The 24,866-nt window shown below is 44.2% G+C and overlaps 1 protein-coding gene across 3 annotated transcripts in view; it reads right to left on the reverse strand.

Annotated features, from left to right (window-relative positions):
• taok3a (TAO kinase 3a) overlaps positions 1-24,866 on the reverse strand; it is a 107,046-nt gene that overhangs the window by 34,075 nt on the left and 48,105 nt on the right. For all 3 annotated transcript variants that reach the window (XM_072664634.1, XM_072664632.1, XM_072664633.1), the window contains 9 exons: positions 19,291-19,498; positions 14,358-14,429; positions 13,715-13,816; positions 11,910-11,955; positions 11,110-11,206; positions 10,625-10,738; positions 9,253-9,344; positions 7,875-7,968; positions 6,685-6,766 (listed from right to left, as the gene is read on the reverse strand). In XM_072664634.1, the coding sequence (XP_072520735.1) occupies positions 6,685-6,766; positions 7,875-7,968; positions 9,253-9,344; positions 10,625-10,738; positions 11,110-11,206; positions 11,910-11,955; positions 13,715-13,816; positions 14,358-14,429; positions 19,291-19,422 (831 nt within the window). In that variant the 5' untranslated portion in view covers positions 19,423-19,498. The remainder of the gene's footprint in view (positions 1-6,684; positions 6,767-7,874; positions 7,969-9,252; positions 9,345-10,624; positions 10,739-11,109; positions 11,207-11,909; positions 11,956-13,714; positions 13,817-14,357; positions 14,430-19,290; positions 19,499-24,866) is intronic.

The following is a 24,866-nucleotide window of genomic DNA, read 5'->3' on the forward strand; positions in this document are numbered from 1 at the left end:
TAACTGGGTTTTAGAAGCTTAGGCTTATTCACCCATGTTTAGGAAGGAGGCCGGTGTGATGCTTGGGACCTGCTACTCTTGTAGGTCTGTCGAGAAGAAAGCCCAGCCCCTACAGCAGTGAAGGATGTGAGCCTCTAGAGCACAGAGGGTTAGGGGCCCGGCTCAGGGGCCCGGCTCAGGGGCCCAACAGCGGCAACTCAGTGAACTTGGGTATCGAACCCACAACCCTGTGATCAATAACCCAGCCATCTAATCACTAAGACACCAAACTTTATGTCATGTGTACTGAACCTCATGTCTAACAGTGTCATGAATACTGAACCTCATGTGTAATCGTATGTCATGAGTACTGAACCACGTCTAATAATGTGTCCTGAGTACTGAACCACATGTCTCATGAGTACTGAACCTCATGTCTAATAGTGTCATGAGTACTGAACCTCATGTCTAATAGTGTCATGAGTACTGAACCTCATGTCTAATAGTGTCATGAGTACTGAACCTCATGTCTAATAGTGTCCTGAGTACTGAACCTCATGTCTCATGAGTACTAAACCTCAAGTCTAATAGCGTCATGAATACTGAACCTCATGTTTCATGAGTACTGAACCTCATGCCTAAGTGTCATGAGTACTGAACCTCATGTCTAATAGTGTCATGAATACTGAACCTCATGTGTAATCATATGTCATGAATACTGAACCTCATGTCTCATGAGTACTGAACCTCATGCCTAAGTGTCATGAGTACTGAACCTCATGTCCAGTACCATGTCATGAGTACTGAACCTCATGCCTAAGTGTCATGAGTACTGAACCTCATGCCTAAGTGTCATGAGTACTGAACCTCATGTCTAATCATATGTCAAGAGTACTGAACCACATGTCCAGTACCATGTCATGAATACTGAACCTCATGTCTTATCATACGTCATGAGTACTGAACCTGTCTAATAGCGTCATGAATACTGAACCTCATGTCTAATAGCGTCATGAATACTGAACCTCATGTCTCATGAGTACTGAACCACATGTCTAATCATACGTCATGAGTACTAAACCTCATGTCTAATCATACGTCATGAGTACTGAACCTGTCTAATAGCGTCATGAATACTGAACCTCATGTCTAATAGCGTCATGAATACTGAACCTCATGTCTCATGAGTACGGAACCTCATGTGTAATCATGTTATGAGTACTGAACCTCATGTGTAATCATGTTATGAGTACTGAACCTCATGTCTCATGAGTACTGAACCTCATGTGTAATCCTATGTCATGAGTACGGAACCTCATGTGTAATCATGTTATGAGTACTGAACCTCATGTCTAATAGCGTCATGAATACTGAACCTCATGTGTAATCATATGTCATGAATACTGAACCTCATGTGTAATCCTATGTCATGAGTACTGAACCTCATGTGTAATCCTATGTCATGAGTACTGAACCTCATGTGTAATCATGTTATGAGTACTGAACCTCATGTGTAATCATGTTATGAGTACTGAACCTCATGTCTCATGAGTACTGAACCTCATGTGTAATCCTATGTCATGAGTACGGAACCTCATGTGTAATCATGTTATGAGTACTGAACCTCATGTCTCATGAGTACTGAACCTCATGTGTAATCCTATGTCATGAGTACGGAACCTCATGTGTAATCATGTTATGAGTACTGAACCTCATGTCTCATGAGTACTGAACCTCATGTGTAATCCTATGTCATGAGTACTGAACCTCATGTGTAATCCTATGTCATGAGTACTGAACCTCATGTGTAATCCTATGTCATGAGTACTGAACCTCATGTGTAATCCTATGTCATGAGTACTGAACCTCATGTGTAATCCTATGTCATGAGTACTGAACCTCATGTGTAATCCTATGTCATGAATACTGAACCTCATGTGTAATCCTATGTCATGAGTACTGAACCTCATGTGTAATCCTATGTCATGAGTACTGAACCTCATGTGTAATCCTATGTCATGAGTACTGAACCTCATGTGTAATCCTATGTCATGAGTTCTGAACCTCATGTGTAATCATGTCATGAGTACTGAACCTCATGCCTCATGAGTACTGAACCTCATGCCTAATCGTAGGTCACGAATACTGACCCTCAAGTCTAACAGTATTTTTTTATTCAGTATTCATTTATTTACTGAACTACAGTAAATAAATGGTAAGGGGGGGGGGGGGTGAGAATGACTACATTATCTTGAGCAACCTGATGATCTTCCAACCTACGTGGTCTTACTCACTCTGCTCAGACACCTACTCAACATGTGGAGGAAAGCTCCAGGCCATACGCGATTTCATCAGCAACCATATTCATTTTTATTCTCAGACCGCTGTTCACAACCGACACCTCTACAGAGATCCAGGAGTGCACGCCTAATGAGCAAGCAGAGGACCACGGCAAGATCTGGGCAATTTTCCCATTCTACACCAATGTCGCTACTCAAATTCCAAATACACTGATCAGCCATAACATTAATACCACTGAAGATGAAGTGAAAGACACTGACTATCTCACTGTATGGTGAGATCCACACATTAGGCAGCGAGTGAGCAGCCAGTTCTTGAAGGTGGTCTGTTAAAAGCAGGAAAAATGAGGCATAAGCATTAGGTTCTTCACAGTATTAGGCGGATGGTTTTAATGTTATGGCTGATTAGTGTATATGGATATTCTGAGCTGATGCTAAGATCCAGAACTGTGGAATTCGGGACAACCTGGATCAGCATTTGAAAAAAATATATATTTGTAGAAATCTAAGCTAATGGCTAATGCTAACAGCTCCGTCTGCTTCCAGATACCCTGGATAAGCATTAGGCGTTCCAAATGGACATCTGCGGCTGACCAGCGCTGAAGAGAAAACTAATCTAAAGGATTATCCACCTAGAAAGGGGGAAATGACACAGTCCCAATCCCAATCCCTATCCCAGCACGTTCCTAAATCCTTCAGGGAGACAGACGCTTGCTTGCCCTCCCTCGCATCCGCGGAAGCTGACCTTTGACCTGGGACTTCCTCGCGGGGCAGAGGTTGGAGGGCGACTCGGGAGCTGCACGCATGTTTGAAGGGAGGAAAGCGGTCGGGAATGCAAAATTGTGGGAGCGGCCCGACATGCTAAACTCAGATTAGTGACCTGGTTTTTCTCCTAAGGAGCTTGGAGGGCCAGAGGAAGGGGGCTTTAGTAAAATGAGAGAGGGAGAGAGAGAGACACACACACACACACATACACACACATACACACACATACACACACACTCTATATCTATAGCCTTGCTGTCTCGCCCATCACCTCCTGTCTGCTAGTCTGGGGGGCAGATAAGACCCTCTCGGCACTTGGAAATAGTAATGCAGTGAATCTAACTGAATCAAGTGAATCAGTTCCACATTAAAGGGCCCATATGACAACTTTCCAACCTCCCTGTGCCTTTAAGACTGATATATGCAAAAGTCCTCCCTTCTGATTGGCTGTACTATTTGTTTGGCCCGTTTTACAAACCCAAGTCCAGCCAGAAAACCCTCCTTATGAATTAAACATGAATGACCAGGCTGAGCTAAATTAAACCCAATAGGTGGAATAATAATAATAATAATAATAATAATAATTAAAAAAAAGAAAATAATTTAGGACAATATTAGGGGCCTGGATGACTATTTTCCAACCTCTTTTCATCCTTTAGAATGTGAGGCTGTTGTCGCTGATGTGTTATAAAGACTGATATATGTAAATCAACTCTGTCTGATTGGCGCCACCATATTTTCGGCTTGTTTTACAAGCAGTCCGGCCTGAAACACTCCTTATATCTTTAATATGAATGTGTGGGCGGGGCTAAAATAAGCTGATTAGGTGGATTTGAGTCAATTTCTTGGTTGTTGTGACATCACACGTCATTTTTTTTCGCTTCTGTGTACAGACTCTATGCACTGGGGAGTGAACGGTATATTAGAAACCCCTCATTTAAATAAACTGGGGACAACATTAGGGGCCCACATGACTATTTTCCAACCTTTCTTCATCCTTTACAATGAAAAAGGCTGTTCTTGTTACTGTGCCTTTAAGGCTGAAATATGTAAATGAGCTTTGTTTTTGTATTTTGGCTTGTTTTACTAGCTGTCTGGCGTAAAACTTCAACCTCGGCGGCTGGATTTGGCTAAAATAAGCTGACTTGGTGCATGTATGTACATTCGCAAAGTAAATGTTATGTTTTGAAGGCAAGTTTAGATACAAATCACACTCCTAATGAAATTAATAAGCAAAGTTTGCTTTTTAATTATATGAACAAGTTAAAAATATATATTACATTAATATGAATATTGTCAAAACGAAGTAAACAGGAATTGTGCTGATGTCATTATTAATTGTATTAATGCAGACATAAGAATTACACTTAATTTAATCAATTCCGGCATTATTTACTCCGTCTTTGCCCCCTTATAGGCAGGTATATAGAGGGGGGTTGTAGCACCCACCCAAGAGCGTGACTCACAAGCACATAAATCTCTTAGCACTCAATAGGATTACCTGTGTAGCAGCAAACAAAAAGATCAGTGTGAAGAAAGTGTGTTTGTGTGCATGCACGAATACACACGCGCACACTTAACAACCACAAAGAGATTAAAACAATTCCAGACTGGGAGGGAATCAAAGCAGGCAGACTTTTTGGCTTATAATTAATCAAATATACGAAACCGTGCCCCTCGTTCCAGACGCAGGTTCCTTCTTTACTGTTGCACTGAAGCTAAAAGGCTAATGCAGCTAAAAAGTAACGGAAGCAAGCGTACACGAATTAGTACAGAGCAAATCACAACTAGACCCTAAAACAGCAGCTCCAGACTCCTGCTGATGCTCCTCCACTGACTGGAACAGGGGGAGAACGGCATCTTCGTCATTCCCACTCTGGGCTGGAACACTGCTGCTGCTACTGCACTATGGAGCTCTGGTGGTGGAGCTGCAGGAGGAGAACCTCTCTCCAGAACTGCTGTGTAAGGCTGCAGAACCCATAGAGTCATATTAGTGTAAAATGCTGTAGTATTACTCTACCGCCTCAGCCCACATGCTGCTCTACCTTCAGATGCTGCTTGTCCAGAAATGCACGTGTACAACTGTCCATGAGGGGGCACTCAAAATGTGATTTGAATTGATGACAGTGGTGTACAAGTGCAATACACTTCCCAACTGTAGGGGGAGCCCACAAGCAAAGAATACCAAATCTCACATAATGCTGCTTTAAGCAACCTTTATTATTAATAATAATAATAATAATAATAATAATAATAGATTAATAATAATAACTATATATATATATATATATATATATATATATATATATATATATATATATATATATATTTATGGAAAAATATCATTAATATCATTTTATCATTATTAAAATACACGGAGACAACTACGTACACTAAATGGACAAAAGTATTTGGACATCTACGGGCCATCTTTTATGCCGTCCCATTCTAAACCCCTAGGCATTATTATGGAGCCGGTCCCCCTTTGCAGCTCCAACAGCAGCAGGTCTGGAGCTCTGCAGTTATCAGGACTTTTCTGCACTCTGCTCTATGAGCTCATCAGTGCTGTAAATACAAATCATGCTTTGAGCGCTCCCTTCATGGGCAGTTGTACACGTGCATTTCTGGACAAGCAGCATCTGAAGGTAGAGCAGCATGTGGGCTGTAGAGGCGGTAGAGTAATACTACAGGATTTTACATTAATATGACTCTATGGGTTACGCAGCGTTACACAGCAGCAGTTCTGGAGAGAGGTTCTCCTCCTGCAGCTCCACCACCAGAGCTCCATAGTGCAGCAGCAGCAGCAGCAGCGTTCCAGCCCAGAGTGGGAATGACGGAGATGCCGTTCTCCCCCTGTTCCAGTCAGTGGAGGACCATCAGCAGGAGTCTGAAGCTGCAGTTTTAAGGTAGAATTGCTACATAATTCTGCCTTAAAAATTTAAATACCAATGCTCTAATGTCCCTTTTCCTTAATCACAGTCAAACACACTCAGAAATTGCCGCAGGAGAAGCTTGTCAGTTTTGTAAGGTCAAGGGGGGAGGGGGGCAATTTTTGGCCGTGGCAGTGCAGTCGTAAGCCTCCCACCCAAACACACTGAGATATAGAGTGTAGTGCAGCAGCGGCAGAGATGTCCTCCTACAGCTATCATTTGGGTGATGTAGCAGCAAAGGGATTATGTCAGATGTGTATGCACCCAAACACACACACACACGCACACACACACACACACACACACACACACACACACACACACACACACACACACACACTGACCCCCACAGTTCTAACTGGCACAGGAAGGGAATGAGTGAATAACAGAGGCCTCGCTAAATATTCTGTGGGTTGACTGCATGTGTGTGTGTGTGTGTGTACATGCATGAGTCAGCAGAACCAGATGAGTAAGGAACACACTGTCAGAGCAGGAAGCAGTGACTGATATGGAGAGGAGGAAGTCTGCTCATCTACCACACTGCGTGTGTGTGTGTGTGTATGCACATATGCTCATGCCACATTTAGGTATGTGTGTGTATTCAGTATTTTAAATTTTCTTTAAAAATTACAGTAAGGTGAGGTGTGTAAGTATATGTGTGTATGTGTGTGTGTGTGTGAGAGTGTGTGTGTACGTGTATGTGTGCTCACCCGCAGTAGTTCTGCTGAGGAGGGTCTATCCTGAGGTATCTTTAGTAGGCAGTAGTCTACGAAGCTCCGGAACGCATCCGACCTTCATGAGAGCACAAAACACACACACACACACACACACACACACATAATATATATATAAACCAATCAGCCATAACATTAACACCATCTCCTTACTTCTTCAGGGATCTTCACTGTGTAGGTCTATAAGTCCAGACCATATCTATCTGTTCCTCTGCAGACTCTGTTATCCCCCTCTTTTCATCCTGTTTATTCTTCAAAGCACAAGACCCCACAGGACTGACCACCACATAGCAGACTGTAGTATTTTTGGGGTGGTGGGTCGTCATTCTCAGCACTGCAGTGACATTGACTGACATGCTCGTGGCGAGTGGATCAGACACAGCAGTGCTCCTGGACTGAGAACAGTCCACCAACCATCTTGTGGGCACTGATGAAGGACTAGAGGATGACCAACACCAACAACCTGTGCAGCAGCAGATCAGAGAGAGCCTCTGTCTCTGACCTTACCTTCGTCTACAAGCTGGACCAGCTAGGCAGAAGGAGTGTCTAATAGAGAGTGGACAGTGAGTGGACAGACAGACACAGTGTTTAAGCACTCCAGCAGCACTGCTGTATCTGATCCACTCGTACCACCAGCAGTGCAACACACACTACTAACACACACACTCACCACCACCACCAGGTCAGTCAGTGTCACTGCAGTGCTGAGAATGACGACCCACCACCCAAATAATACTACAGTCTGCTCTGTGGTGGTCAGTCCTGTTGGGTCCTGAGCATTAAAGAACTCACAGGGTGAAAGTAGGCTGATAACAGAGTCTGCAGAGGAACAGATGGATCCAGTTTGGACTTATAGAAACGGGTTAGAGGGGTATAAGAGCCCCCAGCATTGAGCTGTAAAGCAGCCGAAGAACTGAGTTCTCTGGAATGATGGTGGTCCGCCAACCAGTCCTTTTTGGGACAACGTTTCGGGAGTTGAGGATGAGGTAGGGTGGTGATCATCTAAAATCCTGACCTCACTGATGCTCTTACTGCTGAATGCAATCGAATCCGCACACCCAAAATCTAGCACAGGTGCAGGTGTCCCAATACTTTTGTCCACATGTTATGCACAGATATAGTAAACAAGTAAACACGTGAGCCTTTGTGTGTTTGTGTGCACTCACCACTCATTGGACTGCAGTGTGGGGGAGTCGTTCTGAGCAATGTGATATAAGGCACTCATAGCATTCATGTTGAAGAGAGGAGGCTTGCGCTCGGCTGTGTGGAGAAAAACAACACAGACGCAGGAACCCTGCTATGATATCACTCCAGCTCGAGGTTTATTAGTCATAGCTGCCCTCATACCTGCTCCACTCACACTGCCACGTGGGTTTCGCTGCTGAGACCGGTCCGGCGCAGGGGCTTAACTAGCACTCGGTACTGCATGTGGGGCTGATACTGTGGCTAGTAGCATAATGATCAACTTCTTCTATTGCTAATGACCTAATTGCACCCCCCATTTAATTGATACTGGTCATTTATTTCGCACCAGGGTCCATTCGACCTATGGTGGCCCCTTTCCACTGATGAACATGGTAAAGAGAGGCTGATGAAATCAGCAGTAAGTGACGGGCTACAGTCTACCTACAGTGAAAGAAAGCCTAGGCAGCGCACCTTTATGGCTTCTAATAAAATCACCAAGTAGTCAAATCGGCCAATCGGATGCTTCCTTATGTCACCACTTATGTCGTAACGCCTCACATTTCAAACACTTGTGATGTAAATATGAGCTAGGACTTGCAGAATAGTGCAACTTCAGTAATTCCCACTGTTTTTGCTGGGTGGTTGCTATGGTATTCCATGTGGTTGCTATGGTGTTGCTAGGTGGTTGCTATGGAATCCCAGGTGTATGCTACTGTTTTGCTAAAGGCTTGCTAGATGTGTGCTATAGAGTTGCAAGGTGACTTATGGACTTACAGTCACAATGGCCTCTAAGGTGGTCGCCATGGTATTGCTAAGGGGTTGGTAGATGGTTTCTATGGTATCCCAGATGGTGGCTATGGTATTGCTTAGTGGTCGCTACGATGCATCTAGGCAGTGGCATGAGTGGAACGAGAGGTGGTTGCTAAGGCGTTGCTATGGTATCCCAGATGTGTGCTACTGCGTTGCTTAATGATTGCTAGGGTGCTGCTAGGTGGTTGAAATAGCATTACAGGTGGTCGAGATGGTACTGCTAATTGGGTGCTAGATGGTCACTATGGTAGCACAGGTGGTTTCTATTATGCTGCGTGGTGTTTGCTATGATGCGTCTAGGGGTTGGCAATGGTATCTCAAGTGGTTGCTATGTGGTTGCTACGTGGTTGCTTTGGTATCCCAGGTGTTTACTAGATCTGTGATATAGTGTTGCAAGGTGACTGTTCTGGTATTGTTATGGTTGTCTAGGTGTTGCCAAGTGGTTGTTGTGGTGTACTATGTGGCTGGTGGGGGGTTAGTACTGCACCTGTTTGTTGCAACAATAGATCTCAACACATAAACATTCCCAGACACACACTCTCTGCTCACCTAGCTCAATGCAGGTGATCCCCAGAGACCAGATGTCCACCTTTCCTTCATACTGGCCCTCATCCATGGCTAAAATCACCTCTGGAGCCATCCTGTTTCATACAACACACACACACACACACACACACACACACACACACACACACTCACTATTACACCACTCCAATGTCACCTTTTGAAGCTATAGATGGCTACAGACCCTACACAACAGTACTGGCTCTGGTCACAGCCATATATGTTTACATCTTAATTATTGCATTCTGCGTGTTTCTTATGCATCTTTCACTGATTATAAAATGTTTAATCACATTAATTCATTTACCAAACAATTAAATAAAACTTTATTGTTGCTCGGCAACCATGGTCTACTGTATGTGACGAACACTGCTTGTTTACTGTAATTATTATTAATAACAAACTTAGTCGTTAATTAATTATAATAATAATTGGTGTATCTTTTTTTTACCCCATAACTATGATCATGATCTTACTGCTTATCACACATTTATATATAAGAACACTTAATTTTTTTTCTTTGCAAATTTGCATCTCTACGTGTATGCCAGCCGTTTTATTCCAGGCATTTCATCAAACAGAGCAGAGTTAGCTGAATTTGCAGACTATGAATTGCATAAAGTCGCCCCATAGCAATGTGAAAGACTAGTGGAGAGCCGGCCGAGACATGAGAGCTGTGAAAATTGGCCGTCAAGGTTATTTCACCATTTCTGAATGCTCTCAAAGTTTGGATATTAGCACTGTGTTGCTTAAATTTGAATATTAGCTTCTTTGCATTATATATATATATTTTTTATTTATTTATTTATTTATTTATATATATATATATATTTTGCATTATTTGAGCAGTTGTTTTGAGCAGTTGCCATTTCTGCAAATAAATGCTCTAAATAGCAAATATTTTTATTTGGAATTTAGGGAAGATGTTGTCCATGGTTTATGAAATTTTCCTAAACACAATGCCTATAAATAGTAAAACCAGAGAAACTGATCATGTAGGGTGATCTCTTAATTTTATTTATATACATATACATACATGTGTCTATATATATATACATATAGTATATGTACAGTGATAAATATATATGTATATTTTTACCATATCGCCCAGCTCTGTTATACATCCATTCTAGCTATGGAACTATGAAAAAATGCCTCCGAATGCCTCATCACCAGGACCATCAACGGGCACCCTTGAACCCCTCTGATCACGAGTGATCTTATCGTGTTTGATAGCACTAGTGCTGACTGCTGCATCAGCATTCAAAGGTCAACCTGCTAAACTAATGTCATGTTCTAATCCTAGCAGTGGGTCCACGGTCCCTAGGGATAGATCTACATCTACAGACATACTAACCAGTACGGCGTCCCAACAAAGGAGTTGGCTGGAGAGCTCATGGAGGCGGAGCCAAAATCGGCCAGTTTAACCTGACCAGGCTCAGTGAGGAGGATGTTGCCTGCTTTAACATCTCTGAAAAGAGATAAAGAGAGAGAGACAAGAAGACAACAGTTGATTAAACTGTAAATGCTTACACGTTCAACAAATTATAAAAGCATATATGTTATTCATTAGTATTAATATCAACATATCTGGTCAAAGTTTGCCTTTACCTACAGGGCAAAGGTCAGATGATCAGTAAAAAAAAACAAAAAAAAAAACAAAAAAAAACAGAAAAACAAATGTAGTTCCTCGTTTCACTCTGATTCAGCCGCCATAAAACAACGGCACAGTTTTATTGGCATTAATAAGAGTTAGGAGTCATAAACCGTCGACATTGGACAGTAATTAAAAAGGTACACGGAAAAAAACAACAGCCAAAAGGTAGGCAAGTCGGGACTCACCTGTGGATCATGTTATGGGAATGCAGGTAAGCCAGTCCTAGCAAGGCACCGTGGGTAATGGCAGCAATTTCAACCTCTTGGAGTGGTTTCTTATGAACTGCACAAACAAGACATCAATCAGAACGAACAGGACAAATTTACTTGACTTCAAAGTCAGTTACCCTACAGGTTTTTAGACAGTTTGGAGGTTGTAAACAAATATTTATACAGTTTCTGAAGGTCAAATAAAGCTGATTGGTGATTTTAGAGCTTATAGGCATGCAAAAAAAACACCCCCCCACCCCCCACCCCACTGAAGTGTACTGTATTGTGTACGGGCAGAGTCAAGAGTCAAGGCCTGAACACACTGACAGTTTTTATCCGGTTCTGCTGGTGTATAAAAGGGCCTAGAAAAGCCGCCTTTCACAGAGGCCCCATGTAACAGCATGCCAAGCTGGAATTTTTAAATATTACAATACACACACACACACACACACACACACACACACGCACACACACACACAGCCTATCATTACAGCAAAGCACATTGCTGTGACAACCACTCCACAACACAAAAACATGCTTGGTAGGCTGACAGTGACGGGAGAGTGGTCAGTGTGTGTGTGTGTGTGTGTGTGTGTGTGTGTGTGTGTGTCCGTCTGTGAAGATACACAATTAGTATGCATGCGATTATCGGTGTATGAATATAAGACAAGCAGCACTTCACAGTTTAGTGCTATGGAAGTATGCATAGCAAACAAAAGTGTGTGTGTGTGTGTGTGTGTGTGTGTGTGTGTGTGTGTGTGTGTGTGTGTACTCACCCTCTAATAAATCAGATGCTGAGCCTAAACAGTACTCCATGACCAGCTGAAAGAGAAGAATGACCTACAGCTTTAGCTACAGATTTAAAGGCCCGATCCTGCCTTTGTCTCGTAGTGTAGTCATATGCCTGATATCAGAGCCATCGGATTTTAGCCACGTCGCAAAGATACACGCTGCCTCTGAAGACATGGATTTCTCCAGAGAGCAAGCTGAGGCTAAATGAACTCACCCACTGGCATCTACAGTGTGGGAGAATTGATGCTCTGCAAGCTGTGCAAAGTGGAGCGGTACAAGTATATATTAATGCCTCTTTACGATTGGAAAATGTGTCTAATTAATTACATACCCTGATTAATTCATCTCAATTAATCACCAGTCATCACTTTTTGATTAGAAAGTAGAGCTAGGCAATATGACAATATTTTATTGTATCGTGATCTAGACAATATCAACTAGAGAAGTTAACATCTAGCCAACATCAACTAGGTAGTTAACATATGTTTTGGATAACGTCAGCTAGAGAAGCTAACATCTAGCTAACATCAACTCCAACAATAATTAGAAGTTAACATCTAGCCAACATCAACTAGGTAGTTAACATATGTTTTGGATAACGTCAGCTAGAGAAGCTAACATTTAGCTAACATCAACTCCAACAATAATTAGAAGTTAACATCTAGCCAACATCAACTAGGTAGTTAACATACGTTTTGGATAATGTCAGCTAGAGAAGCTAACATCTAGCTAACATCAACTCCAACAATAATTAGAAGCTAACATCTAGCCAACATCAACTAGGAGAAGCTAACATCTAGCCAACATCAACTAGGAGAAGCTAACATCTAGCCAACATCAACTAGGAGAAGCTAACATCTAGCCAACATCAACTAGGAGTAGCTAACATCTAGCCAACATCAACTAGGAGAAGCTAACATCTAGCCAACATCAAATACAGTAGCTAACATACGTTTAGGATAATATCAACTAGAGAAGCTAACATCTAGCCAACATCAACTAGGTAGTTAACATACGTTTTGGATAACGTCAGCTAGAGAAGCTAACATCTAGCCAACATCAACTAAAGTAGCTAACATCTAGCCAACATCAACTAGGAGTAGCTAACATCTAGCCAACATCAACTAGGAGAAGCTAACATCTAGCCAACATCAACTAGAGGAGTAAATCATTGTGATAAATGTTGCATATCGTAAATAAATGTCTTTAAATATCGTGACAGAATTTTTTTCTCGCTCTATTTGAAAGTATTTTTAAAAATGTAAATTCAAAAGAATTTTAGCAGACGACGGAATCAACGAATGAAAAACTGCCACAGACACAAAGCTCCACATCTCTTTATTTATTTATATCTGTAAAGCCTCGGCTAGCCCTCAGCCCCCCTCTACCATCGACCATCGCAACTGGTCTGCAGTCCATCGCTATTCGCTTTACGAGTGCGTTAGTAAGTCTGTGGCTGGTAGACTTGACTAGTCTGCGTTTGAAGGCCTGATCCAGTGTGGCTTGACTGTGTCGGCTGCTAGCTTTTGCATCAGGTGCTGCGCTGGCTTGGCCCTCCGGGTTTGCTAATAAATGCTTTGCATTGAGGTGATCTCTCAGGCTGGGTGTATATATATATATATATATATTATGGCAATTGCACCATTAATATTGTCCTAATATACACACATGAAATGACATATAGAAATTAAATATTTATTTTTATTTATTGTAGGTATACGGTATACGTATTCTGAACAACACCCAGCCAATGCTGATCTCCCAGACTGACCCCTTTAGCGATACCCACCCAAGCAGTGTTGTCCTTCAGGTAGCAGCCTTTATACTCAATGGTGTTCGGGTGTCTCAGCTGTTCCAAGAATTTGACCTCCTTAATGATGTCCTGCCACTTCTGTAAAAGAGCAAGCATACAAATCAGCTTGAGCACAGCACCACGTACAAACACACAGCAGGACAATTAATTACACACAAATCTGACCAGTGTTTTATTGAATTTATATATATATATATATATTCCCCAAACCACTCGTTAGTCCTCTTTCCCCTTTACAAGTAATGCTCCGGTCACTTGGAGGGTGAGGACGGACACATGCCTCCTCCAACACGTGCAACCAGCTGCCGCCTCTTATCTTTTACATCGGCTAGCAGACGTCTATGGCTGCGTGATGTGTGGAGAGCGTGCCATCTACCCTCCAGGTGCTGTGTCAGGCAGGCAGCACGACAAACCAGTGATCCCAGGGTCAGGGTGGCAGTGGCTTGGCCCTCTGGCCCACTCGGAGCTCTTTATTATTATTATTATGAATGATATATCTGGCGGGCACCATTTAGGCGCAGCCTCATTTGCATTATGGTAATTGGTGGCTAATAGCAACATCTGCACTGTTAAATAAATAAACCTGTTACTTCGTTAGCTGTGCATGTCTGGGTCCTACCTCCGCTGTCTGTTTGCCATTGTAGGACATCTTCTTAATGGCCACCACCTCGTTGGAGTAGGAGTTTCGGGCCTGCGTCGAAAAAAGAGAAGGAGCACAAGACACAGTTCATAATCTGCTGCAGCCTTGATGGATTAATAGAACTGGACATAAAATAGGCCAGAGATGACCAGTTAATGACCAGAGATGACCAGAACAAGCAACAAGATACAACAACTGAAAACATACATTTCAGTCGTATCCAATCATATCAATTATGGTTAATTGCAACTCTGATTTCTTTGCAATCAAACCAGCTAATGGATTAATTTCCCTCTTTTTAAACCCAAAGCTCGTACAGTGTGGATTAAGGGAACACATGATGGAGATGGGCCATGATCAGCCGACTGCCCATACGGATCGAGGGCGAGGCTGAATACCACTGCTTGGAATCAACCACATGTAAAATGCTGTGGAACGCCGAGCCACTACCTGTGAGAGAATGTGAATTCCCATGCATGACTGCTGACACTCACTGAACTGGGCTGAGTGATGGACTCTCGAGAGTCTGGTATCTGGTTAGTGGCTTTATGAGCCCACAGGGCAGGTTAGGTTTTTTACATTTTACAAATACATGAGTTTGAGTGAGACACTGCTACAAACAAACAAACAAACAAACAAACAAATAAACATTGGCCACGATTAAGGTTCACCTAGTGGTTGACTGAGGAAATGCAGGGTGCTTTGACCTCCCGCAATGCTGCAGCAACTTGCATTATAAGATCTGACCAGCTCTCAGGATCAACTAAATTATTGGCCATTCATATTTAGGCTAAAATTAGCTGATCAAATGATACTATGGCCAACAATACCATAATTAAACAACCAACCAATTAACCCACCCAAGCGACACTGGTTATTGTAATCAATTACATTGATTAATTCATTATTTATATAATTCATAGAGGCTGACACACTTCCCTCAAACTCCAACTGGTCAAGCTGGTTGAGCTGGGTGGGCAGAATGGCTGGTCCACCAGAAGGACCAAGCTCGTCCACCGGTATGACCAGCTTGGCCAACCTGATCAACCAGCTTTCCTAAACTAGTCAACCAGTGACTGGCAGACCAGCTAACCCATCATACATAAGCTGGTCAAGAGTTAGGTGGTCAATCAGCCTAACCAGCTGGTTTTCCAGCATAGGGTAGCTAAGTGACCAGCTTTTCAACCACCTCTAAGACCACATGAAACCACATGCTACCACTGGGTTTAAACATGGGCCTCATTTCCACACTGTGGTCCTTTTTAAATGGCCTATATAATATAATATACCCTTTTATGTGTATTTATGACTTCATACACCGTGATCTATGATCTATAACCATCCAGCCTTTATACTCATATACTTATAAATTATACACCAAAACACACAGATCAGCCCGGCGAGATCAACAACACGATGATCCATCAACCGTTGATCAGCTCGCACACTCTCAAAGTCACCCGCTGGTAACACTCGACAGTTTACATGTAGGACAGAGTGTGCCGCAGCAGTGATGTCACTTCCTGTGGCTTTCACTTCAGCCTAAACCAGGAACTCGAAACTACGGCTCAAGAAAAAGCCACCACAGACCAGAGCGCTGTTTTTCGTCTGGGGTTAATGACCCGGTCTTGGTGTACACGGGTCATACTTAGTTGTGTGTGTAAGTGTGTGTAAGTGTGTGTGTGTGTGCGGTCATGTCGTAACCCCTCTTCCTTGCGTTCTTCAGCAGCCTGAGCAGAGCAGGGTTCCCAACCCTGGTCCTGGAAGAGCTCCTGCCCGGCACATTACAGTGTTTACCCTGACCCAGCTAATCAGCTCATTTACAAGCCCCTCCTGAGCTGAGGGTGGTGTGCCGGTGGGGGCAGGAAACCATTAAAACGTGTCTAACTGGTGGATTCATGGATGCATGCTATAACCATTAAGATGTGCATGTGCAAATGTGCGACCCCCGTTAATGTAACACCCCCCCATCCCACCCTTAGACCCCCAACCCTAGCAATGTGTTGTCTCTGATGTAGCCAGCACTCTTTGTAGGACGTTCTAGCCTAGCCGCTGTAGACAGTGACGGTGTAGCAAGAATGCCCCCACCCCCCCACCCCACACCCCAACGACAGAACAGTGGTGCCCCACTCTAGGTCACTAATCCCAGAAGGGAACGGTGCCACTAGCTGTGGAGCAGCTAACCTCCATAATGACCACCTTCCATAAAGTCCATACCACAGCGTCCTCCATAGCATCCTCCGAGCCATGGGTGGTTCTTCACGTTATCAGGTAGGTGGTCATAATGTTCTGATATGGTGGTGTGTGTATGCATGTGTGTATTATATCAGAGATCAACATCTCAACGTCTCAAGAGCAGTCCGAGAGTCTGGCCTTACATCTGAAGTGTGTGTGTTAGGAGGAGGGGATTTGCGATGCAGATTCCAGCCCTGCCACAGATTTTCTAATCAAAGGCTTTGCGTTATTAGTTCCCCAGATTAAGAAGAAGAAGAAGAAGAAGCTGGGGAAGTTGTCAGTGGGCTTCAGCGCTGCAGCGGCGGTGCAGAGAGGGAAGCAGGACGTAAAGCTGCCAGTTTAGCGGGGATGGAGGAGAGCAAGACAGAAAAGCTGAGAAAAGACTGAGCTTCGGTATTAAAAGCTATTTTTGGCCTCCGAGGACTGAAATGTGCTTTAAACTGTGTCCTGCCTTCGTCCTCCAAAGAAACTCCACCGCCTCAGAAAGAAGGGACTTCACCCACACGCAGAAAAACACCCACCCACCTACCTCGCCTTGTCGTGCCGACTTGTACAGGGCTGGTACAGTGACCTTTTAAAAAACACATATTTTTGAGTTTCGGTTTGACCTTCGATTTGGAGGGTCGGCTTCTGGTTGAATCTGCTGTACAATACTGACCGACGTCCAGTAGCAACTTTGATCAACTTGGAATCAAAGGGGTTTGCCCCCTGGAGGCGACCTGGGGTTAACTGCCCCGGTTAACCATAGAACAGCAGTGCTTAATGGACAGGGTATTCAGAAGCTGAACCCCTACAGCGTTCTGGCACATGGTACACTTCTGAAAAAAAGTACTACACCATCTTGATCAAAGGTGGGCCAGAACCGCAAAAGCCTGATAAAAGGTTCTAATGGTTCTCAACAGCAGCTTTTTAGAAATAACCCACTCTCTATAGACCACTCAGACACTGATCTACAGGCATGATCAGGGAGGGAGCCAAACTCGCCAGCAGCAGAACCAATCAGAATCTCCAAGTTGGGGGCGGGACAACGGACAGCCAAATTCCATTTCAAGGAGATTCCATTAACCTATTAAACATACTGGAGGCTGCCCTACTGCTCTTTTCATGTTCAGTTTTCATTGGCCATAGACGGGCAAAGGTGTGAAAGGTATTCCCATTCGTTCCTCAGGTAGAAGTGAGTGGAGATACTGGGGTTTAAAAGACGTCTATAGAAGCTGAAGTATAATAGAAGCTTTTTACTTCAGTAAAAGTGTAAAAGTACTGGTTTCAGAACAACTTCAAGTAGAAAAGTAAAAGTAATGGAAGGAAAACAAAGGCTGAAAGCTTAGGCCGCGCCACAGGGGTCTATAGTGCACTACCCCCCCCCCCAAAAAAAAAAAAACCCATTTCTCTAAAAGTCATAATGAGGAGAATGTTCTATTAAAATGTTGATGTTAAAAATGTTGGGCTGCACTAGGCTCCTGTTTCAGCTGCAGATCTGCCCATTGAAAATGAAGCATTTCAGTAATATCAGCTCTATTAAAGGAGCGTCTCTGTGCTCTACTGAGCATCAACATGAGCTTCATGGAGGAAAATATGAGGAGTCGTTGTCTAGAAGTTCTGTAAAGCTGCAGAAAGTCAGACTTCAGAGGCGTGTGATCAATAAGCTTTATTGGAATGTAAATGTGGGGCTCAGTCGGGACGTTTCACTGCAGCTCTCTTGAGTCTCTGCCACAGACACAGTCTTCATACTAGACTACAGACGTCTGCTGTGAGCTCGCTGGAGAGTGACGGGACGTGTGCAGGTGTGATGGATCTCTTATAAACCAATAGGGAGTCAGAATGGTGTCTGTTTATACTTCTCATCCAATCAGGATCAGACTCACACTTTCTGGATGGAGAGATTTATCTGGAGAGGGTTTTTATTGATGACGAGCCGGAATGAAAACTAAGGGGAATGAAATAGGAGGAACGAGGCTGTTTTTAAAATGTAAGGAGGAGAAAGTTCAGATAATTGGGGGAAAATGTGAGAAATAGAAGGAAAAAATTACTCCAGTAAAGTTTAGAGAACCAACAACAGGTCGAAAAAAAATCTAACGTCTGCTATGCTCAGACTGGTCCGATACGCCACCTGGAGGCCAAAATTCAGAGTCTGAGCCCCTCAAACACTACTCGAGACACCTGCTCACTTCGTTAGACTAGCATCTGGATTGTAGCCACATGCGTTTACACTTGGTAGTCAAATGCATCTCCAGTTAGACTGAAGTCTGATCACTGTATGGACTGAAATATGCAAATTTGCTTATTGCACAATGATCATTATTGGTGTTCGGGTTGAACTGGGAGGGGTTTTGGTGGTGGATCTTGCATCTTGGAGAGGTGGATGTATTTACACTGCTGTCACATGTGGCTCCAATGCGTCTCAGACCACCTCCTGAAGTGGTTTGAGAGATCGGATTCGGATCTGGTTTAAAAGCGTTCACACTTAAACTGAATTTATATGTATCCAGATATAATCCAGATACATGCGAAGTGACCAGGTGTAAACGTGGTCATAATATCATCGTCATCATCAATATCATCATTTCCTTTATATTATGATCCAATAGGGGGGCTTAAATCAGATCTACAAGATCTGAAATCTGACCACGGGTTTATTTATTTGTTTGTTTGTTTAAGATATAGAGAGAGCACTTACGAAGTAAACCGCGCCGAAGCTCCCATGGCCGATCTCGTGGAGGTCGCAGAAGACTTCCTCGGGGTCATCTTTGAAGAAGAGGCTGGCGAGCTCTGGGTCTTTCAGCGCTCCTTTCCGCGTTGACGAGGGCATGATGAGCTAGACTGAACGTCTGGAGACCACCCGCTGCTCACCCTCATCCGCCAGCCCCGGCATTTATCTGCTTATCCTGCAACACACAAGCAGAGAACCATCAACAAACACCACCACAGCTATGCATTTAGACCAGTGACCGACACTGTCTGGACCAATGAGCGAATAGAGCATGTCTGAAGCTAGCTAGGCCAGCTTCAAGATCAACCAAAACATTAAAACCAGTGCTACCAAAACAGCTGTGGCTCCACAAAACACTCTAAAGGGGTCCTGCGAGGGGTCCTGCGATATCTGGCACCAAGACTTTACGGCGTTAGCTGCAGGCCCTTTAAGTAAGTACAGAGAGTTGTGAGGCGGGGCCTCCATGAGCATCAATGACCGCCTTGGGAGCCCATGACCTGGCTGACCTAGAGGTCAATTTTGGTAGGTATTGACAACTGTATACCGGGAAAACCCCACAAGACCTGCCAGCTATTTCGGAGAGGTTCTAGCCGAGCTAGTCATCCAGCCAATCAAGTTACACAGGTCGGAGAAGGTAGAGTTAGGAGTCTTCCCCAAGGACTCCTACTAGTGTAGTGTGGTGTGGTGTGCTTGCCTAGCTGGGGAATAGAAGCCTATTCGGCCAATGGGGAAGGCGGAGTTGTCACCCAAAATGCTACAGAGACCTAACCACAAACGCACTCTATTGACAAAAGTATTGGGACACCAGCGTATTCGTTGTTTCTTCCAAAATCCAACAAATTTGTCCCAATTTTGTTGGTGTAACTCTTTCTACGGTCCATGGAAGAAGGCTTTCTACAGAGATTTTGGAGCATTGCTGTGAGGATTTGATTGCATTCAGCGACAAGAGCATTAGTGAGGTCAGGATGGTCGATGATGATCACCATCCCACCTTATCCTAAAAGTACTGGATGGAGCACCACCATCCATCGTTCCAGAGAACACAATTCTCCCACTGCTCCACAGCTCAATGCTGGGGGGCTTTGTACCCCTCTATACCCCACGCCTGGCCTTATTAGGCAGCATGGTGTCAATAGGTTCATGTTGGTTGATCTGCTCCAGAGATAGTCCTATTCTATTGGCAGTACTTCTTCTCTACAGGGACTAGACAAGCTTTGTATGTGTGTGCATTTGCACATATGTGACAGCAATGAATGGTAGTAGCTGAATACGTTTGTTAGAAGGGGTGTCCACAAACTTTTGGACTTCTAGAGCACAATGGCAGAGGAATGTTGGATATTACGGATCAGCGCTAGCGTTCATTCTGACCTTCGAGCTTGATTTAGACATGGTGGGAGTAAAACACAGAGGAACTGGAGAGAACACACACACACACACACACACACACACACACACACACACACACAGAATTACAGCCATGTAACATCATGCTACTCTTTCCCTTACACTGCCCTGACCAAGCCGATGAACTGTCAATCAACTTTGCCGGCCTTAAAGAGCCCATGTCCTAAATTTCCCTAGAGGTCCACTTATTATACAGTGCCTGTGTGGGTTTATGTACCAAAAACATCATGATAATTTATATCATTTTTATATGTCCATTCACCAGCCTCCCTTTAACCCCTTACAACCTGTGCCCCGATATATGTAAATGACCCCTGTTCTGACCAGGAGTAAACACCAGCAGCAAACACCAGCAGCAAACACCAGGAGCAAACACCAGCAGTAAACACCAGGAGTAAACACCAGGAGCACACACCAGCAGTAAACACCAGCAGCAAACACCAGCAGCAAACACCAGGAGCAAACACCAGCAGTAAACACCAGGAGTAAACACCAGGAGCACACACCAGCAGTAAACACCAGGAGCAAACACCAGCAGTAAACACCAGGAGTAAACACCAGGAGTAAACACCAGGAGCAAACACCAGGAGCAAACACCAGGAGCACACACCAGCAGTAAACACCAGGAGCACACACCAGCAGTAAACACCAGGAGCACACACCAGGAGTAAACACCAGGAGCACACACCAGCAGTAAACACCAGGAGTAAACACCAGGAGCACACACCAGCAGTAAACACCAGGAGTAAACACCAGGAGCACACACCAGCAGTAAACACCAGGAGTAAACACCAGGAGCAAACACCAGCAGCAAACACCAGGAGCACACACCAGCAGTAAACACCAGGAGTAAACCCAGGGGGTGTGGTCTCCTCAATAGCCCTGCAGTGTGTAATGAGCCATGTGCCTGGGATTGAGGAGCAGCTTTGCTATTCAACTGTTTTGATATCATATCTAATTATTTTAGCCATTTTAGCCACTTTTCCCATTAATTCCTGTTACTTCCCAATGTAAATTTATCTGTATTGTTATGCCTTCATGTCTGCTGCTGATAGAATAACGGTACATTGATGATACTGTATGATAAAGTTCCTTTAAATGATCCAATATTTCCTATGAATTCCAATAAATTCCCATAATTTCCCAAATTTTCCATGGAAAGTTTATATTTTGGAATATTTCGAGTTAAAGTTCCCATGGAAAGATACCGGTAATTTACTGGAAATTTATTACTGGAGTTATCAACCCTAAGGGCCTTCATATGTAAGACAGTAGGAGAAGGAGAAGGGACACGGGTGCTAATAATAAAGACCACGGGACACACTGAAGAACCTGGTGAGGATAAGACACTCAAGGAGACCCACGGACACAGATCTTTCTGCATAAACACACACAGATTGCTGGGTATTATGATCGTGAATGACTAGCAGGTTGAAACAGGTTGGCTCAGAATGTGTAAGTGTGTGTGTGTGTGTGTGTGTGTGTGTGTGTGTTTGAGAGAGAGAGAGAGAATCGTGACTGTGTGTTTAATAGTGTGTCATTTATGAGGGAGGTTTTATTGATTCAAGTGAACAGAGTTCTTGGTTTGCATGCATTACTCATAGTGACCCACGCGTATGCATACACACACACACACACACACACACACACACACACACACACCTGCAGGTACCTCTGTTCACTGAGTCAGAAGACATATGACACACAAACCAGCACCCCCCCCTACACACACACACAAAAAAATCACTTGTGCATACACACATGCATGTGCGCACACACACACACACACACACACACACACACACACACACACACACACACACCACCCACCACACAATCCCATGAATAATGCATCAGTGCTGTCGAACCTTTCCCCCCCTCACTCACATCAGTAACTACTGAACGGCCCTGTAAGTCATGAGGTCATCAATGGAAGCCTTGGGGCGCCCATGACCCTGCCCACTGCACCCTGGGAACACCCCTCAAGCCTGATGTTTCGGAGATGTTCTGACCCAGTCGTCTAGAACATCACTCGGTTCTAGATATCAGAACCTCAGTTAACTCTAAAGATCAGTGAAACACAGTTCGCAGTCCAGCGTAAAAAGTTCAAAAACACGGCTGCTCTGCTTTGAGGATGTGTGCATCGCCATGGCAACGTCCATAGACATGCGCTGATCGCTAGTGATAAGGGGGCTGTCGGTCACATTAGCCCATTAGAATATCCAGGTACCAAATCCTAGAAATTACGACGGCTCGGTGTATGTGACGGCTCGGTGTGTGCGACGGCTCGGTGTGGGCTGGGTTAACTGACCAATCGATTTCCTCAGAAGGTCGTTTGGATTTGGATGAGAAGATGAGATCTCTCCTGATTCGGGTCACTGAGTGCTCCTCTCCGAGACAGGGAGCAAAAAATAACCCAAAAAAAAATAATAATAATAATAATAATATATCTCTCTATATTTTTTTTGGCAAAGTAACACAACATCCATCACCCAGACACGGACTGATGTGATTGGTTGGTGCAATGCTCTACAAGAAGAGGACGCATATTGTCTGGCTATTGCATCATAAATGCGTCTGTTTGACTCCCTGGGTCTGTCTCTCTCCTCCTGTCTCTCTGTATGTCTCTCTCTCTCCGCTCCAGTTGCCGCCGTCTCGAACACTTCAAACGCTGACTGATGTGACGCAGGCCGTTTGCTGAAAGCTGATTGGCCCGTTCAAAGGGTCCAGAGACCAATCAGAGCCTCAGGAAAGATGCTTTGAGTGGAGGAGAGCAGTAGTGAAGTGAGGTTTTTAAGGAAAAAAGAAAAAACACAGATGCGAGTCTCACACACACACACACACACACACACACACACACACACACACACACACACACACACACACAGAGCTCTAGAGATGACCCACCCTACCCCACCCACCCCATACACACATGATGCAAGACGGTGCCAACAGGTTGGAGGAGAGTCACGAGCAGAGAGAGTTACAGACAGACAGACTGAAGAGATACAGATGGAGAGAGAGAGAGAGAGAGTAAGAGAGAGAGAGAGAGAGAGAGAGAGAGAGAGAGAGAGATGAGAATAAACAGGATAATACAAAGAAAACAAAGAATAAGAGGGCATGTGCAAGAGGGAAAGAGAGGGCGAGAGAGAGAAAAAGAGAAGAGAACAAAAGTGTGACTGAATGGAGGAAAGAGAGAGAGAGAGAGAGAGAGAGAGAGAGAGTGACTGAGAAAGAGAGAGAGAGAGAGAGAGTGAGTGACTGAGAAAGAGAGAGAGAGTGAGTGACTGAGAAAGAGAGAGAGAGTGTGAGTGACAGAGAGAGAGTGACTGAGAAAGAGAGAGAGAGAGTGACTGAGAGAGAGAGAGAGAGAGAGAGAGAGTGAGTGACTGAGAAAGAGAGAGAAAGTGTGAGTGACAGAGAGAGTGACTGAGAAAGAGAGAGAAAGAGTGACTGAGAGAGAGAGAGAGAGAGAGAGAGAGAGTGTGAGTGACTGAGAAAGAGAGAGAGAGAGTGTGAGTGACAGAGAGAGAGAGAGCATGCGAGAGAGAGAGAGAGAGAGAGTGAGTGACTGAGAAAGAGAGAGAGAGAGTGTGAGTGACTGAGAGAGAGAGAGAGCATGCGAGAGAGAGAGAGAGAGAGAGAGTGAGTGTGAGTGACTGAGAGAGAGAGAGCATGCGAGAGAGAGAGAGAGAGAGAGAGAGAGAGAGAGTGAGTGTGAGTGACTGAGAAAGAGAGAGAGAGAGTGTGAGTGACTGAGAGAGAGAGAGAGCATGCGAGAGAGAGAGAGAGAGAGAGAGAGCGTCAGAGAGGAGGAGAAAGGAAAGGGAATGAGAGAGCGAGAGAGTCTGGATCAAAAAGAGGAGGGGGAGAACGTGAGAGAGAAAAAGACGAGAAAGAGAGAGATAGGGCGAGCGAGAGCGAGAGAGACGGGGGGAGTGTTCTTGGTCTTCTGGAAGGTGGGGGGAGGGAGGGGGGGGCAGTAATTACATATTTGTGTCTCACCATGAGAAAGCAGAGCAGAGACGGTTTTAAACAGATTAGTGCTGATGAGTGTGTGTGTGTTAATGAGTGTGTGTGTGTGTGTGTGTGTGTGTGTGTGTGTGTGTGTGTTTCATTACAGTTATCAGACCTGGCTT

The sequence above is a fragment of the Salminus brasiliensis genome, chromosome 20, assembly GCF_030463535.1.
Source record: "Salminus brasiliensis chromosome 20, fSalBra1.hap2, whole genome shotgun sequence".
Classification (NCBI taxonomy): domain Eukaryota; kingdom Metazoa; phylum Chordata; class Actinopteri; order Characiformes; family Bryconidae; genus Salminus; species Salminus brasiliensis.